The sequence below is a fragment of the Dermochelys coriacea genome, chromosome 6, assembly GCF_009764565.3.
Source record: "Dermochelys coriacea isolate rDerCor1 chromosome 6, rDerCor1.pri.v4, whole genome shotgun sequence".
Classification (NCBI taxonomy): Eukaryota; Metazoa; Chordata; order Testudines; family Dermochelyidae; genus Dermochelys; species Dermochelys coriacea.
This window is the reverse complement of record NC_050073.1, coordinates 59,025,926-59,042,885: the sequence shown is the minus strand read 5'-3', so window position 1 is coordinate 59,042,885 and position 16,960 is coordinate 59,025,926. Positions and strand designations below refer to the sequence as shown.

General features: G+C 40.1%; 1 protein-coding gene across 7 annotated transcripts in view; it reads right to left on the bottom strand.

Annotated features, from left to right (window-relative positions):
- The window catches only part of RAD51B (RAD51 paralog B), a 634,909-nt gene that overhangs the window by 208,696 nt on the left and 409,253 nt on the right, over nucleotides 1-16,960 (bottom strand). For all 7 annotated transcript variants that reach the window (XM_043517414.1, XM_038405609.2, XM_043517417.1 and 4 more), the window contains one exon: nucleotides 3,874-3,998. In XM_043517414.1, coding sequence (XP_043373349.1) covers nucleotides 3,874-3,998 — 125 coding nt within the window. The remainder of the gene's footprint in view (nucleotides 1-3,873; nucleotides 3,999-16,960) is intronic.

The following is a 16,960-nucleotide window of genomic DNA, read 5'->3' as shown; positions in this document are numbered from 1 at the left end:
AGTACACTCACATCTTGAATACTGTGTGCAGATGTGGTCGCCCCATCTCAAAAATGATATATTGGAATTGGAAAAGGTACAGAAAAGGGCAACAAAAATGATTAGGGATATGGAACAGCTTCCATATGAAGAGAGATGAATAAGACTGGGATTTTTCATCTTGGAAAAAAGATGACTAAGGGGGGATATGACAGAGGTCTATAAAATCATGACTGGTGTGGAGAAAGTAAATAAGAAAGTGTTATTTACTTCTTCTCATAACACAAGAACTAGGGGTCACCAAATGAAATTCATAGGCAGCAGGTTTAAAACGAACAAAAGGAAGTATTTCTTCACACAACCCCAACTCCTCCTGGATAAATGAGGCACTAAAGAAAGCTGTTGTTCTCTACACAAAAAGCAAGCATGGTCCATTTTAAGACAGGCAAACTGTTACAGGTGTTTAATTACTTTGCCACCCTGGCTTCTCTTTGAGTAGAACTCACCAGTCACAGGCGGCTCCAAACTGCCCAGTGCACTATGCAACATGACACTGTCTCTTCCACAATAAAAGCAATCCTGTGCCAGAATTCTGTGCTTCATTTCCCGGACTTCATTCAAATATTCATTCTTCAATCTGATGCCTTGGAGTCACGCTGCCCCAGACCATTCAGGATTATGAATACCCATATAATATTTGAGTCTTCCCCAAGAAAATGAGTATTCTCCAACTGACAATGAGCATCTAGCAACCTGATATGCTGTGGTATCCCTCACATATTATGCTTTAGGAAATCTCTTTGTCCTAGTTATGGATCCTCTCTCACTTATGCTAGCTTCATACTAGGAAGGACAGCACTCCTTTGCTGAGTTGATAGAATCTGGCCATACAGTCCTCTGTCTTTCAGGTGCTGATTTTTTCCTTGTCTGAGTGAACTCAAGGGACTGATGCAGGACAGATGCCTCTAATTTTCAAAGAGCACTTATACAGAGGACAGTATCCTAGGAAGTTGGCTGCCAAAAGAAAACTACTTTTCACTTCTTGAGGCACGGCTATAACCGTATGCACTTTACTTTGCTTACTTTGTATTGTAAACCTTGTTTTCAATAGGTAAACTGAGGATCTGAGAGCCTTTATGAAGACATTTTTACCCTGGTTTGTTGCTCTAAAATAAATAACCAGGACTTTTCACCAAAACAGGGTTTAGCTTCTATGCCAGAAAGGATCTCCTGTTGTTTGCAGGAGGGATTTTGAACCGGGTCCAGCCACAGGTCATCATGCCACTTTCCCAGGATAGCAAACCCTCTATCTGATGCCCAGGTCATACTTTGGCACTTTGGAAACCCCACATGCCCTCCATCTTTTTAGGGAGATGATGAGGTATGCCATGGTGACCTAGCTGGAGGTCTGCCCAGTGATGCAGCTGCTGTGTACTGGACTACAGCTTCCAGTATGCACTACAGATGTTTCACAAAACTTTCTAATTTCAAACATATCTAACTGCAAAATAAAAAAGTGTGATACTTGTGATGAAGAGGATTAACAGTTATTTCTTCAAACTATCCCTATCATATCTGTTACTTTCAAATCTTTGCCATAACACTACTTTCTTTCATGGCTAAAGCTAAGATAAACTGATTTAACAGAACAGCAATGCTTGTCAATATCACTAACCAATAGCCTATTCCAGCTACAGCAGCAGAAATCCAAAATTTAATCTGGAACCCTTGTAGGGATACTGTAGCCCCAAGTTTAGCATGAGATTTGTATGGTCCCAGGATTGTAGTGGAAACCAATACTTAAAGTGTGGTCCTAATCTGAAAAGCATCTCTACAAGTTGCATTTTTGTCTCACTAATGTTGATAACAAATCTGTTCAGTTCACAAAAAACAAGATTTTTCCTAACTGCAAGCTCCATGTGGAATCTGAAAGTCAGGCTGTGCTCTTTGGGTATGTCTACACTGCAAAAACACACCTACAACCGGCCAGGGTCAGCTGACTCAGGCTTGCAAGGCTTGGGCCGTGAGGCTATAAAGTTGCAGTGTAGACATTCAGGCTTGGGTTGGAGCCTGGGCTCTGGGACCCTCTCCCCTCATGGATGTGTTTTATGGTTTTTTTGTTTTTTACACATAAATTCAGTTCTTGTCAGGGGGTGGCTAGAGGAATACTAGGATATGATATCATAAGTACCAAGGAGGTGACACATAATTAACTGAGATGGGGAATGATTATCCATGGCTGGGACTTATTGGCACGATGATGATAATAATTATCAATAATTATAATTAACAATTCAAACTGGTTCAAATGTTTTGTTTTTGTTAAACATCTATTCAACTAAAGCACTCAGGAGAAAAGATCTTCGTTAAAGATTCAATAAAGGGCTAAGGAAACACCTTCTACACATTTCCATGAGTTCTCCAGCAAAGTCAGGGAAGACCTGACTTGATATCCTGAATTTCTCTCAGGTGAAAACAGCAGAATGTTTAGCCTACTTAGCCTGCTTTGTACATTATAAAGCAGTACTAAACCCAGTCGCCCCAGCTCTCTGCAAATCACATTTAAAATGATCCAGGACACAATTGGCTTCTTTCTACCTTTCACAACATGTCTAGAGGGACCAGAAGTCCCTGTAGCACAGAATGTAAAGCCGAACTAGGAAGAACTTAAAGAGCAGCTGTATTCAGAAATGTGTTTCTGAACAAATGACATTCTCAGTTCCATATTTACTTTTCAATGACTCCAAAGTAAATTTGCCCACTCTATATGTCAAAAGATTCTTTTTCTACCTGTCTTTGATACAAATTCAACTTGGGATGTGAGAATCCAGCTGAATTTTCTGCCTCACACTGTACATCATCCCCAGGAATAAGGATGCTGAAATGAGAACTTCAATGATTATGTGCATGGTAGAATCACTCTCCTATAGCTGTATGGGCTCTGGGAGGCGAGCAGAAGGAGCCATTGGTTTGTGGCAGTAAAATCAGAAGCTCTGACTGGCAGACACATAGGGAGCAAATATGAGAAATAAGAAGGTGCAAGTTTTACATAGTCATTTTTCCGACAACACCCTGACTTTAAGGAACAGGAAATCAGTAACATTAGAAAGAGTAGCAGGATCTTTGGAAAGAGTTACAGTGGCGTAATAATGAAACATGCAAAACCCAGAAAGTCCAACCACACAGACATCCAAAGGGAATAAATTACATCATGAGTTGTGCTGGCCTCTCAAAAAACAAACCTATTATGTCTTGAATCCCAATTTTTCATTGTTTTTTTTTCAAAAATGAAAAAGGTGATTTTTGCAAGCAAAAAATTCTACCACACTTCACTGCACATCATGACATTTCTCAGCAAAAATGGAGAGTTCTCTCGCTATTGCAAAAATGCTCCTGGAAAATTTTCACAGTATTTGCAGTCAAAAGCTATTACTGTAGGTGGAGACAGGAAAATTTCACTTACAAATTGGTGCAAAAACTATAGGAGTTTCTATATGAATACTCACAACATATATTTTGCTCAAGACTTGTAGAAAATCAGATAGTATACAGAGTTCAGGGCACATGGAGAACTGCCCCAAAGATCACTGAGTGGAAAGGTTCTCAAAGGACAACCCTTCATCTCCAGAACATCAGGTACCAAGTCACTCAGAAAACGACATCCCTGCTCCATAACACAGGGTATCAGAGCACTCGAGGAATGGCCCCGATCCAAAAGAACATGGTGCCAATGCACTCCATAAACCAAAATCCCAAGCACAAGGAGCCAGCGTTCTCACAGAGCCCTCTCTGAGCCAACGGGGCCAGAACTCACAGTGAGCCCATCCCCTAGAGCACAGATTATGAGGCTCTGGGCATTCAATTTTTACTGTTTTTTCCTGATAAGTTCCTCACCTGTCTTGTGTGAAAGTCATGATACTGTAGTATGAGCCTGGTGTTGACGCTGTGACTCCATGTGTTCCCCAGTGCTGCTGTCACATAGCCGGGTTCCCTGTCCTTGCTCCCAGAGGCTCCTGAAACTAAAAACAATACAACTTCTGAGTTCAATATGTCATGCCTGCACCAAGGACGTGTTTCACTGAGGAATCTTTGTCATGTGTGTCAGCTCATTCCACAAATTAAGCATTCATATGAATGCTTGGCTTACATTTTCAATTGCAGGAACTCTCCACTTTTTCTTAAGCATTCCCTGTCTTGTAGGCATGGGTCTGCTGTAAGTCCTCCTTTTGCAGAGTACTACCATAGACTATCATTATATTGCAAAGCAGAGTCTAATTTCCAATACATATTACATGCTTTTCTAAGTACCTGGTGTTGCACCATACAGGAGAAGCACTTTCAGGTATTGGGAAAGAAATTTGAGACCAATATCGAGATCCAAAATTCTGTTTATTATGTGTTCGTCAGAACAGAACCATGCTCATTCTCTTGCTCATCCCCTCCACCCACTTTTCTCTTTAAGTCTATTGCTTCCATGCAGTCCTATCTTCTGGAGGTCTGGAGATATGGGAGCAGGCCAGGAAAGAGAAGTTATTAAAAGAAATCATGAAGGAGGAGTTTTATGGGGCATAACTGTGGAGCCAGGAAAGAGATCAGTCATGCCTCTGATCTCAAAGTTAAACTCTACCCCATGCTACTAGAAATCTCACAGATTCTGTAAAACTTGAGTTAATGTCAGATGTCTCCAAAAACTGAGCCAACTCCTGCCTCAGATACCAGTAATACTAATGAAGTTAATGGAGTTACATCTGGGATGAAACTGCCCCCCCCCCCCGCCTAACTGGAAGTTAAATTTTGGAATCTTCTCATTTGTGTGAACTCTGTACAAGCCTTGGGGAAAATGCATTCAGCATTCTCTGCACTGGTCAGCTATGATGACACAGGGGAAGGCATTTCTAATAATGCAGCGTGACCTGGTTTGCTAACCTACCATTTCACTTGATTTTTCTAATCCTAAAATAGGAGACCTATCCATCTATAATGCTGGCAGAAGCCCTAGCTCTTTTTCTTTTGAATACCACATGTTCCATACAAGATGGAGAGATAGATGGTTGATCTGTTTTTACTCCAAGTGGGTACCTCAACAAAAGAAAAATAGGGAGAAATAGGAAAAAATTCAGAGAAATGCAACAAAAATGATTAAAGGGGGTAGGAAGAGACTGATGTATGAGTAGAGAGGTGAATTTTTGAGATAGTACAAGAGAGTATAACTAAGAGTATTGGACTGAGGATGAGTAAAAGGAAAATTATATTGAATGTCAGGAAACTTCCTGATAGATTTATTAAACGGTGGAAGAGTTTCCCAAGGACACCAGTGAAATCCTGATCATTTGAGCCAATTAAAACAAGACTGGGAAAAACTCTGGAGAATATACTGTAGGGAGAAATCCTACTCTTGCCATCAGGTCACATTATCGAAATCTTTTCTTTCTTCAGCTTCTAGGCTGGTATAAACAAAGAGTTAAAACCTTCTTAGCGTTTAAAGGTATTCTCAAGCATGGAGCAGGAAGAGCTACTTCACATGGTCATGCAGCATGTCATATTTCAAACTGGGAAACAGAAGTTGGATTGAGAAAAAAGAGGGGGTTCTTTATTTGCTCTCCACTCAAGAGTCCAGAATAGCTGGATGTTTCTGTTAAAATGATCAACAGTGAAATAGTTAATGTGGACACTGAATTTGTAACCAGTAGGGTTCTGAAAAAATACCTCACTGAGGTGAAAAGGGAAGTTCATACCTCAACTAGAACTACTGTTTCAGGCTGTCTGTAGACTCAGGACCAGAGCCATCAGCACTTTCACATGTGGAAGGCTTTCTTCACAACTATTCAGGGCAGAAATGTTGTTGTTGTTGGGTTTTTTTTAACTTAGAACTTGTGCTTTGGAAAAATTGGGAGGTCACCAGAAAAGTATTAATAAAGAGTAATTGCCAGTAACTTGTATGGGTGCCAGTAAGGTTGGTAACCTGAAAATGATGGTAAATATATAGTGTTTGTCAAGCACTAAGCATACTTTGAGCCAGAAGGATATGGAGTCTATCCTAGCTAATCCACGGCCCATGTAAATCAATGGCATAAGTTGATACGCTATTGACATCGGGGGTTTTGAATCAGACTCTAAAACATTTGAAACCACACATGAAATTTATAACATTTCTTATCAAAGGTAGTGCTTAAGTATGAGCTTATACTCTGTGCTACTCTGAATTACTTCTCTCATTGTATCCAAACGCTACACCTTATTCCCACATGCAAGCATTTTTCCAGAACATTATGTGATCTGGTTTGAAGACAGTCCACACTAGCACTATCCTGCTCTGAGGATCGCTTTTCTTTATGTTGATACACGTCAAGCTTTCACATGGATAAATACCTCCAGAAGCAGCAGCAGCAACAGCAAATGGGAAGTTGCAATGTCAGGAATGCTGTTCGGTTAGTCTAAACAATCTATATTGACAAGGCAGATATGCTGACAATAACATCTTCTCTTTCTACCTCTCCAGTACAGTCTACCAGCTGCATGATGGGATATGTTCTAATATTTGGAGCTACGGCCTAGGAGATCTGAGTTCGATTCCCAGCTATGCCACTCACTGATCCTTTTGGTGACACTGAGCAAGTTATTTACTGCAATTCATTAAGGTTTGCAAAGTGCTTAGACTCGACATCATTGGACAGAATGCTCTATATTAGGCCAAAATGTATTACATTATTATTAGAACAGACTTGATGAGAATGAGAGTAAAAAGAGGGAGCCTTAAGATTTTCCAGCCCACTCATAGCCATGTGGCATAAGGTGGAGGCCTGCATCCAAACTGTATTGCCCTTTTTTTTTTTTTAATCACAGCTAGAAATGGGCAAGGATCACAAAGTAAAGGTGGGGGTCACATGTGGGTTTTGGATTGGCCTGTTAGAGTGCAAGGGGCTACCCATGAAGTTCAGAGATGAACCCTCCAAAGTTCTGTGCCTCTGATATTAGCTCTTATTTGAAGGCTGAGCTGGGCAATGAAATAGTTAATGTCTAGGGTCTGAGTTGAGGAGAAAACACACTGTTACTCTTCCTGATCCTGCATTCCTTGCAGACCCAAAACTCCCACTGATGCCAACAGGAATTCTGAAGGTGCAAGGAGGGCAGGACCAGGCTCACGGCAGTTTAAAAGAAGGCCGGCAAGTTAATTGCTGTAGCCTCTTCATTTTTTAAAGGAAAAATCCTGTTGTACCAGCCTGTGTCAGCACCTGTCAGGAAGAAGATTGTTTGTGTGACCCACTTTCCAGAAAATCTTCTTCCATGAAGTTATTCAAATTTATGACTCTGGTGCAAAGTGGTTATTAAAGCTGGAGAAAATTTACAGTGCAGAACTTTTACAGGGTGTAAAGGAATGCTTTGCAGAAAAGGTTTCCATTTTAAAGAGATACTGTAGGTCTGCTGCAGACTTATATATTAGGTAACAAACAGAGGAAAAACTAGCAAGTGGGGAACTTTGCAGGAAAGTTCAAGGATAGAGAGAATAGATATTCTTTCCCCTCCTCCCCGTACCAAACACCAGAAGACAGCAGATGTTTCAGAGGCAGTAAAGAGGAAATGGAAGGAAAATGGATTAAAATTGAAATACACTGTTAAAAAAATTCTTATCTTTTCTATTATCTCAAAAGCTATTTGATCATTAATGAGCTCATGAAAGGAGGTGAACAAATGTTACTATATTCATAGAAACATCCCTTCCCTGCACTCTCTGCCTCTCCCTCCCATCTCCAGTAGTTTCATATCTGGAGATTTTTTGTACCAGATCACCCTGCAGCTGGGCTCAAAGACAGCATGAGGCTCACAGACAAGAGACAGGTAATAGAACATAGGTTGCCATTTGGACTCTAGGTTACTGATTCCAATCCAAGTCAAGTTCCTGTCTATTGGCTGTTCAGTAACGTATATGAAATAAGTTGGAGGTCTCAGTCCATATCACAAAATCCCATTGGCAACTGGCACTAATTGACCACCTTGTTGGCAACATCAATAGGAAGGCCAAGGACTGAATGAGAATAAAGAATGTTCTCCTCCACAAAAGATGGTCCCTCCGGTCAGGAGTAAGGCACATTGACAAGGGGCTGTAACTGTTCTGGAGTACAAGTGCATGGTAGGCCAATTTCTGTCCGTAGAAAAACTGACTGGGTCACACTTAACTGCTGCCACAAGTGAAAATAAAGCCTTCTCTCGCTAAAGTCAAACACAAAGTCAATGGCTTTCCACAGCCAGAGGAAAAACTAAGAAAGGAATAAATTCAATGTGCAACCCAAAATGCTGCTTCCAGCAAGAAGATGAGCCATGTACAGCTGAAATAAGATGAGGCTTTGTTGTTCTAAAAAGTGTCAGTTGTTTATGAAATGACACCTAGTGCTAGTTATAACCCAAGCCCAAGATGTATTTATGAGTTTTGCTTTTTCTATCAACTAAACTAAAAAAAAAAAACCCCAAACCCACAAGCATCTCTCACTTCCCTACACAACAGGTATATGTTGCAGACTGGTATAACTTGGCATGGTTTGTGAAATCACCCTCCCAAACCCTCAGCAACTGGGTTTAAAATATTTTTCTACCACACACAGCAAGGAGTCTACACACAACATCACACTGAAGTAAACGGAGGAAAATGGTCTCCAATGTAGTCAACTCTGTCATCTTTCAGCAACAGCATGTTCACTAAAAATAAATACTTTGAAAAGCACAGAGAATATATTTATAAATGAATTAATATTCTGAGCTCAACAAAAAGGGCATGTTCTTAAATAAGAATGAAAGTACTTTCCCTCTGTGCTCAGAGAGTGTGGGTTTCTCAGGCAGGAGCTGTGGTTCATTGGCAGAGCATAGAAAGACCACTGCTCTTCACTTGTACTTTACTTAGCCTGGCTTTTTTGTGCAGGTCTCTAATGACACCAGAAGAAGCTATCCCCCCCGCAGTTTGACCCTATTAAAAAAGTATAAGTATAAAAATATCTAACGGTGGAAAAACCCATTACCCAATAAAAAGCCACAGGACAAACTTCTATATGAAGTCACTAACCACAGTGCCCTTCTACCGCCCACTTCCCATCCTCTGTCATTTTAAGCTCTTTCCTTTGCAGTATGTTCATTATTCAAGACAGGAGCTTGACTGCCTTGCCGTCCAGTCATGATGATCTCATTCTCTGAGTTACTGGCCAAGGTGCATTCCGTACCCTTTATGTGACATACTCTCCTCTGCCAGTCCACACAGAACTAACAGGCAGTGGGTGGGAGGCAAAGACCGACAAACTCACGTGCCAGCCCTGTAAGCATAAATCATAGACACAGCAATAAAAAACCTACCCTTTTCACCATTTAAAATTACTTGCACAGGGCAAAACATTGTGGGAGGTACACAAGGACACTATTGAGATCTAAGTAATTGCCAAACATGAAATGCTGATGCCTTATGAAAAATATAGAGGCAAATGTTATCCTTCATTATACCCATACAGCCCTATTAGAGGCAATGGGTTATACAGCTGTAGGGAAGGGCAGAATGTGGCTCAGTTTTTTTGAGGGGGAGATCTACTAGAGTACAACATATTTTCTGTATTTTTCACCATTTGTTCTTTTATTACTAAGGACATTTTCATGAAAACTGGATGTTTGTTGTTGCAAGTTAAGTTTGGCCATGAAAATAACTGGTGAGAAACATGCACCTTCTTACTAAATGCATTTTCTCCCTGTGAGTGTGCAAGTCAGACCTGCCAACTTTACTGACAAAAACAAGTGAGTTTGAGAGCGGGTCAGAAAGCGGAAAGTTTTCTGCAGAAAATTTCTGCTTTTCATTGAGAACTAAACATTTTGTAGCCAAAAGTTTTCAGCTTTTGGCTGAAAACATTTTGGTTTCCAGGATTTCAGGTTTTTGATGAAAAGTCAACATTTTCCACAGAAAGCAGACACTTTGCAGAAAGTTCTATTCAAAACCCGTTTCAATGAAAAAATGTTGAGCAACCCAAATTATCAGGCATCTTAGCGCTGCAGAAGCTACACAGCTACAGGAGAGCGTGCTGCAGTCTATTCTACCTAATGTATTGCCAAGACAAAGAAAATTGTCAGCTATGTTCCAATTGCAGAATGTTTATTACTGATGATAATGAAGGGAACAAGACAAAGCTGGATTCCTATATCCTGGGTGGCATTTGCAGCACCAGTCCAAGTCATCTGAGATCACAGAGAGAGAGTAAGTGACTGCCATTTTTACAGTCTATTTTATTCTCATTTATTTTTTGTATTGTGGCCGCTTCTAGAGTCCTCAGCTACATTGTGCAAGGCACTGTACAAAACATATAATAAAAAGATGGTTCCGGCCCCACCGACTTTACAGTCACTTTTGTGAGTATGGCTATGTCCACACTACAAGCTAGGGGTGCTGATTTCCCTGCTCGTGTACACATACTCATGCTAACTCTCAAAGAGCTGGCATGAGTATAAAACTAGCAGTGTAGCCATGGTAGCGGCAATGGAAGCACAGCTGAACCTGAGTACAAATCTGCCTGAAAATGGTGGACATGTACTTGGCACGGCCTCTGGTGGTACTGGTTTTTAAGGTCAGGCTTGACAAAGCCCTGGCTAGGATGATTTAACTGGGACTTGGTCCTGCTTTGAGCAGGGGGTTGGACTAGATGACCTTCTGGGGTCCCTTCCAACCCTGATATTCTATGATTCTATGATTCTACCCATGTTACCATAGCAACAATGCCATTTATACTCATGCTAGCTTGATGAGAGCTAGTACAAGTATGTGTACACCAGAAAGGGAATTCACACCCCTACCTCATAGTGTAGACGTTGCCCTTAACTTAGGTTTAAGATTCTGTCTGCTCTTGCTGATTATTGCTCAGCTAAAGTCATAATCCTCTTTAAAGAACAAGGAAAGAGAAACAAAAATAAGTGCTAGACCAGCAGAATTGTTTATGAGTAGAATATATTTCAATATTTTCTATAAGACATCTGAGGATCTTTAGAAATAAGTTGGGACCTCCATTCAGTATCAGAATATGGGTCGGGTCTTCCAGAGAATAAGACAAATGCGGTTTTGTTGTTAATTTCATGCTTCTCGATGCTGGCCAGCATGTCCATTATCATCAATATGTTTTGAATTAGGGAATCTCAACTCCTGGCATCAATGAGTTCATGTTGATTCCATTTTATTTTGAAAGTCAGTGAAAGAGCAAATGCTCAAGCCAGTACCGAGGCTCCTGTCTGCTTAAAATGGAACTGACGTTAAGAAACAAGAGAATCCAGCTGGTCTGACTTCTTGCCAGACAATCCACCAGCCCTGAACAAAATGGTCAGTTCTCAGGAGCTCTGTGGAGGAGGAAAGACAGCTGGTGGTTTACAGCACCTGAAACAGGTCCAGATCTGGGGAGTGCAGAGAGTCATGATCCTAGGAAGCTGATGGTTTCTTTTCAAACCTTTTGCTTCTGTAGTTTGGCAATAAATCACAAACTGATCAGCTTCCAGCACACCAATATTCCCATATTTCTAATGGATGCTTGGAATCAGAAGTACTTGGGTAGGTGATGTGATGAAGGTGAGTACAAGAGGACGCAGTAGAGTGGTCACAGATGGATTCCTCCCTATAACCAAGGATAAACTGTTTACACACTAACTTACCCTCCCTCCTGGCCTTTCTATGAATAGGCTTGAGAAAGTCTCTCTTTTTTTCTACTATTCCACTGATTTGCAACATATCTCCTCAATGATCATGGCTGATCCTCCCACACTGTAACTTTTTCCATCCTTTCCTTTGTTGCTGCCCAAATCTTCCTGACATCGTCCTGCCCCCTACAAAACAAACCCCCTCTCCTGTCCCATCATTTAACCCTGTCTTTCCAATAGTAAATCATTCCAACAGCAAAAACATTTCCCAAGTGTGCACACTCTTCAGAAAGAGTCAGAATTTTGTCTCATTTACACATATCCAGGGTACACAGGTCCAAAATGATCCGTGTCCAAGCAGGGCATTTGGCAACGCTAAGGCCCTGTGAACTGGAGAATGCTTTTAATTATCATCTAATCAATCATACTACATATTACTAATCTTTTTAAACCCCTCCCCCACCGCCCCCAAGGGAAGTGGGTAGATCATGATAATAATCAGAGTGCATGTAGGGGTAACAGCACAGAATGCTAGAATTAATGTTTTCGTGTCCCTTAAAGCTAGAATAAAGAAGGGAGATTTAGTACTGCTCTGTCAAGACAACTGCAAGCTCCCTGGCACAGTGTCTTGAAGAACCAAAGTGTACAGCATTTTATTTTTCCATGCTGATTAATCTCAGCTGCTCAACTGTGTCAACCTCTGCTAGCGCTTACCTGTCATCTGGATGCCCTTCTTCCAAACTTCCCAAGCTAAAACCAAAAGAGCCTGCTGCAACTCTCCTCCCTGACAAGGAAAAAAAGCAGCTTGAAGTTTGGAAGTCTATGTGTCTATTGTCCCAGTAAAGTGGAAAAGAAGGAGAGATGGCCAAAACCAAAACCTCGCCCGGGGGGAATTGGAAAAAGAGGGAGAGAGATACATTTTGAAATGGCAATAACCTTAAGGAGTCCTACAGGATGCTGCTCACTACTCCATGGATATCTCATGAAGCCACAGTGTAGGATTTACAATAACTCCTAGATTTATATTTTTCATGAATTATATTCCGGTGAAAAGGTGATGGTTTGGGAACCCTAGAGTCCAAAGTCCTCTGTTTATCCACAGAACTGGTAAAGCGCAGGCAGTGGCAGTGCAAACTTCCCATGCATCAATCTATCTTTGAAACTCAAGTTTCATATGAAAGGCTGTGAGTGGAGTCCAGTCTCCATTGTGTGTTGAATCCTTGGCTTCTCTGTCAAGATGCCCTACAAGAGGACCAATTAGTGCCAACCGTGATAAGGGTTTCTGACCTGGCCATCTGTCTCCTTGGGAGCAGACTGAGACTTCGTCAACCCATTTAACATAGGGTAACAAAAAGTCATCAGCTAGTACAATTTCTGATTATTGTTAACTGAGCTGGAGTTGAACCTGCAATTTAAATCATCCATTCACCCCAAATTTGGGAATATGTCAGCACTGTTCTACCTTTGTAATTACTTTCAAATCTCAATGAGCAACAATTTGTGATAGCCTAAGTTGAAACATTCTCTAATAAAACACAACACTACTCTTGACAACAAAGGCTCAATTATTTTAAAAGACAAGCGTAAATTGCACATGAAAGGTGTGCAGTTCTCTATGCAAAGCAGGCAAAGTGCCTCTTTTTGCATTATGACCTCACACACCCTTCAGAAAGTGCAGCCCTAAATGTTTTCAGAATTACTCACATAATTCAGAATTAGAACAATTACTGCTGGGCTTAAATAATCACAGATCGGACTGAACTGTAAAGTTTGGAACAAGATCTAAACTCTTCCCAAAATAAGGGTTGATTTGACCTGGAGTTTCTCTCTAGTCCATACCCTGAAAGTAGGAGTAAGCCAGACATTTTGGGTCCAGAGTAGTATGTTTGCAAATTAGGAGGTCTTCACCTTTGGAATTTGGAATCTTTCAATAATAACTATCACAAAAACTATATTAAGAGAATGTTATGGTTGCATAATTAAGAACTTAAATATTAGGAAACATTAAAGATAAGGTTACATGTGTAATCTTAAATATGCCCCTTGTGTGTATGCAGAATGATACTTTTTTTGAGAAATAAAGACTAACATCAACCTTAATAGTAGAATTTACTATCTTTTGAGTATTTAACCCTGAACATAAATATTCTCAACACAGTTTTTGACAGAATGTCCTACATTTAAAAAAATGATAGAAAAAATTAAAAATGCAGAACTATTTGTTTAGGCACTACATTAATGCCCTATACCATGCATTGCATGAGGTCTGAAGGAAGGAACCTGCAACCCTTGGCAGCTGGGCAGTTTTTACCTTATGGGATATGCATTAAGGGACGCAATGAGTCCCTGCAGAACTTTGTCTCATTCACTGAGCATCCTAACTAAATTTTTTATTTCACAACTATGTAGTCACACATATATGGCCTCCTTTAGCTGCACACTTTACAAGATTAGAAAGAAAACACTGCAAAATGTATTACATATGTACAGACTATAATGACTCGTTGGTCTTAATTCACTCATTTACAAAGCAGAATATGTATTTTTTCAAAAAGAAAGATATATGAAGAAGGGTGGCCTTATAGTTAAGATAGACTGGAACTAAGAGGTCCTGGACTCAATTCCTATCACAGACTTGCCAGGAGAACTTGAACAAATCACCTCATCTCTCTGTGACTTACGTCCCCATCTATGAAATGTGGATGATAGTACTGTCTTTTCCCATCCTGTCTTGTTTGTATAGACTGCAAGCTGGTCGGTGCAGGGTTGGTCTCTTCTATATGTACAACATATAGACACAATGGAGTCTTGATCTTGGCAGGGGGCACTAGGCATTATAAAAACAGTCATTCTCAAAAACAGATGAATCACTTTTATCTCAAACCTACCAAATAAATTCATCTTTGGACAGAGCCTAAGCTTGGAAATTTTCAACCTGAAATGGTAAGTATTTCATTGACTGACCACAGAGAGCGAGAATGAAAACGCTGATATGGCCTTAATTTCCATTCTGGTTATAATGAAAAATATCCCAGGGCATAGCAAGTATTTAACTGCACTCTGCAGCATACACCAAAGAAAGACCCATGGCTGCTCGAAAGAGAGCAATTCATCTCAGTATGAACCCAAACTGCTCATTTGACTGCACTGAACTCCTCTCCTGAGGTGTATTACATTTTTTAAAAGTCAGTGAAATAAAAAGTTACAAAACGTCTCTTTTAAAACTTGAATCATAGAAGGGCTGAAGCCCCAAGAGGTCAGTCTGAGTCAGAAAAACTCCCCCACCCTCAAACAGAAGAGGGGAGGAGGCAGAGAGAGCGAGAGAGAGCCAGAGAGTGAAGAATTGCTGGTTTCAAATAGCAACATTGTCCAAAGGGGTGAAAGGGAACAGATGGCCATAGAGAATGCAGCCTCAAAGCTCTGAAGAAAAGGGCTATATTGACAGGTCTTGCTGTTTCCCATTCAAGCATGAACACTCTGGCATGGAGAGTTAAGACGATACAAGGAATGACCTCTGTTCCCAGCAACTCGCTATGGGCAACTGGCCTCTGAAGCTCTCTGAGAAAAACAACACGAGAGAGCGGGAGACAGACAAACAGATATGGCAACAAGCCCAGGTTTCAGCCACAAGAAAAAAATCCAAGAAACAAAAAACAAACAAAAAACCCCAGAAGGGCTAGAAACAGCTGCCTTTTCCTGGCTCCAGTGCAGAGCATTAGAAGGAACATTTCCAGCTTTTCTCATCTTCCTTTTCAGAGCAAGGTTTTTTGGAGAGGTCAACTTCAAACTGCTGGTCTTTGCCCTGATTCGAGGTGAAAAAAAGGACAGATCAGAACTTGTTTTTCTCAGTGAAACCTGCTTCCTTTAACCACAAGGCCCTCCCCTCCAGCTAATTCACAGCAACTTTACAAATATTTAAGTGCAAACACAATAATGTTAATGCTTAAGTCTTGCATGCAAAAATTATGGGAAATTTCAAGTAGTGGCTCCCACACTAAGTGTAACTGCATCCCTTGCTCAACGAGTGGAATTTGCTTTCATAGCACTCAGCAATTACACCATCATATACAAAAGCAGAGTTACACTCCCTGTGGGAAACATAGCTAATAATGTCCTGTCCTTTGTATGTGGAAATTCTTAATTACAATATTGCACTAGCAGTTGCTTTCATTTAATGACATTGCACATTTAATATTAGAGAGTGACCTGAACTGGGAAATTCAGCTCACATCCACACCAAAAATTCAGAGAGAGGCTTAAGCCATGAAGTTTAAATCCATATGCAGATTTGAACTTCTCCAAAGTTTGAGGGGGGAGTGTAGGGTGGATCTACATTTCTAATATGAACTTCTCTCTAATTTATATAACATCTGATATTTTTCAAAGCAGTGTATATTAACCAATTTTAATAATTAAAATATTATTTTATTAAATATAAAATAATTAAAAATATTAACCAATAAATCCTCATGATTCACTCCTAAGGCAGGGAAGTAAGTAAGCATCATCCCAATTTAAATTTCCTTCTTTGCAATAATAAATAAAGGGAAAAGATAATAGAGAAATTGTGGGTGATCATATACCAAATGTCACAGCAAAGAACTGTGAGTGCTGCACAAATCACTTATCCTGTCTCTCCATCTGTGAAATGGGAGTTACAATATTTACTATACATTAAAGGGGTGTGGAAAGGGATACTTCAATAAAGTATATAAAGCACTTTGAGATCCTTGGTTGTACAGCACTATAGAAAACCAAATTATTGTTTAAATTATGTTCTTCTACAGGCTATCTGCACAGTACTACATTCACTTTGCTAGAAGTGATAGATTGATCAGTTACTAATGTGTGACTCTGAATAGATGTTATTTGGTAAAAACAGTCAAACATTAAAAGCTAAAATATATGTTATTTAGATTAAATCAAACAAAATCCAATCAATTTTTTTAATCATTAGTTTCTTTAGAATGCAACGCCCAAGCTCACGATTATTAAATGATCATTTCAAATGCTAACTGGCTAAGTATGAATAGTTGATCAGTTAATTTGCCAGCCTTCTCTATGCTTCTCTGGGTAATGGATGTATTCAATAGCTCTCATTGTTTTATTTTGGTTGTGTGTTTGTGTCTTTGTTTTACTCATGCTGATGCGGAGACCAACGTTCACAAATTGGATCTGTCTTTCAAATGTCAGGACAGGTGGCTCCCCGGTATATTCCCACACATTCCAAGTATTTTTAAATGTTCCACATCTGTTGTCTAAAACAATTTAAATTCTCTGCAAGAACCGTGGGAGATAAAAATGTAAGATATATATAACACGTTAAATGACCTCTTACACC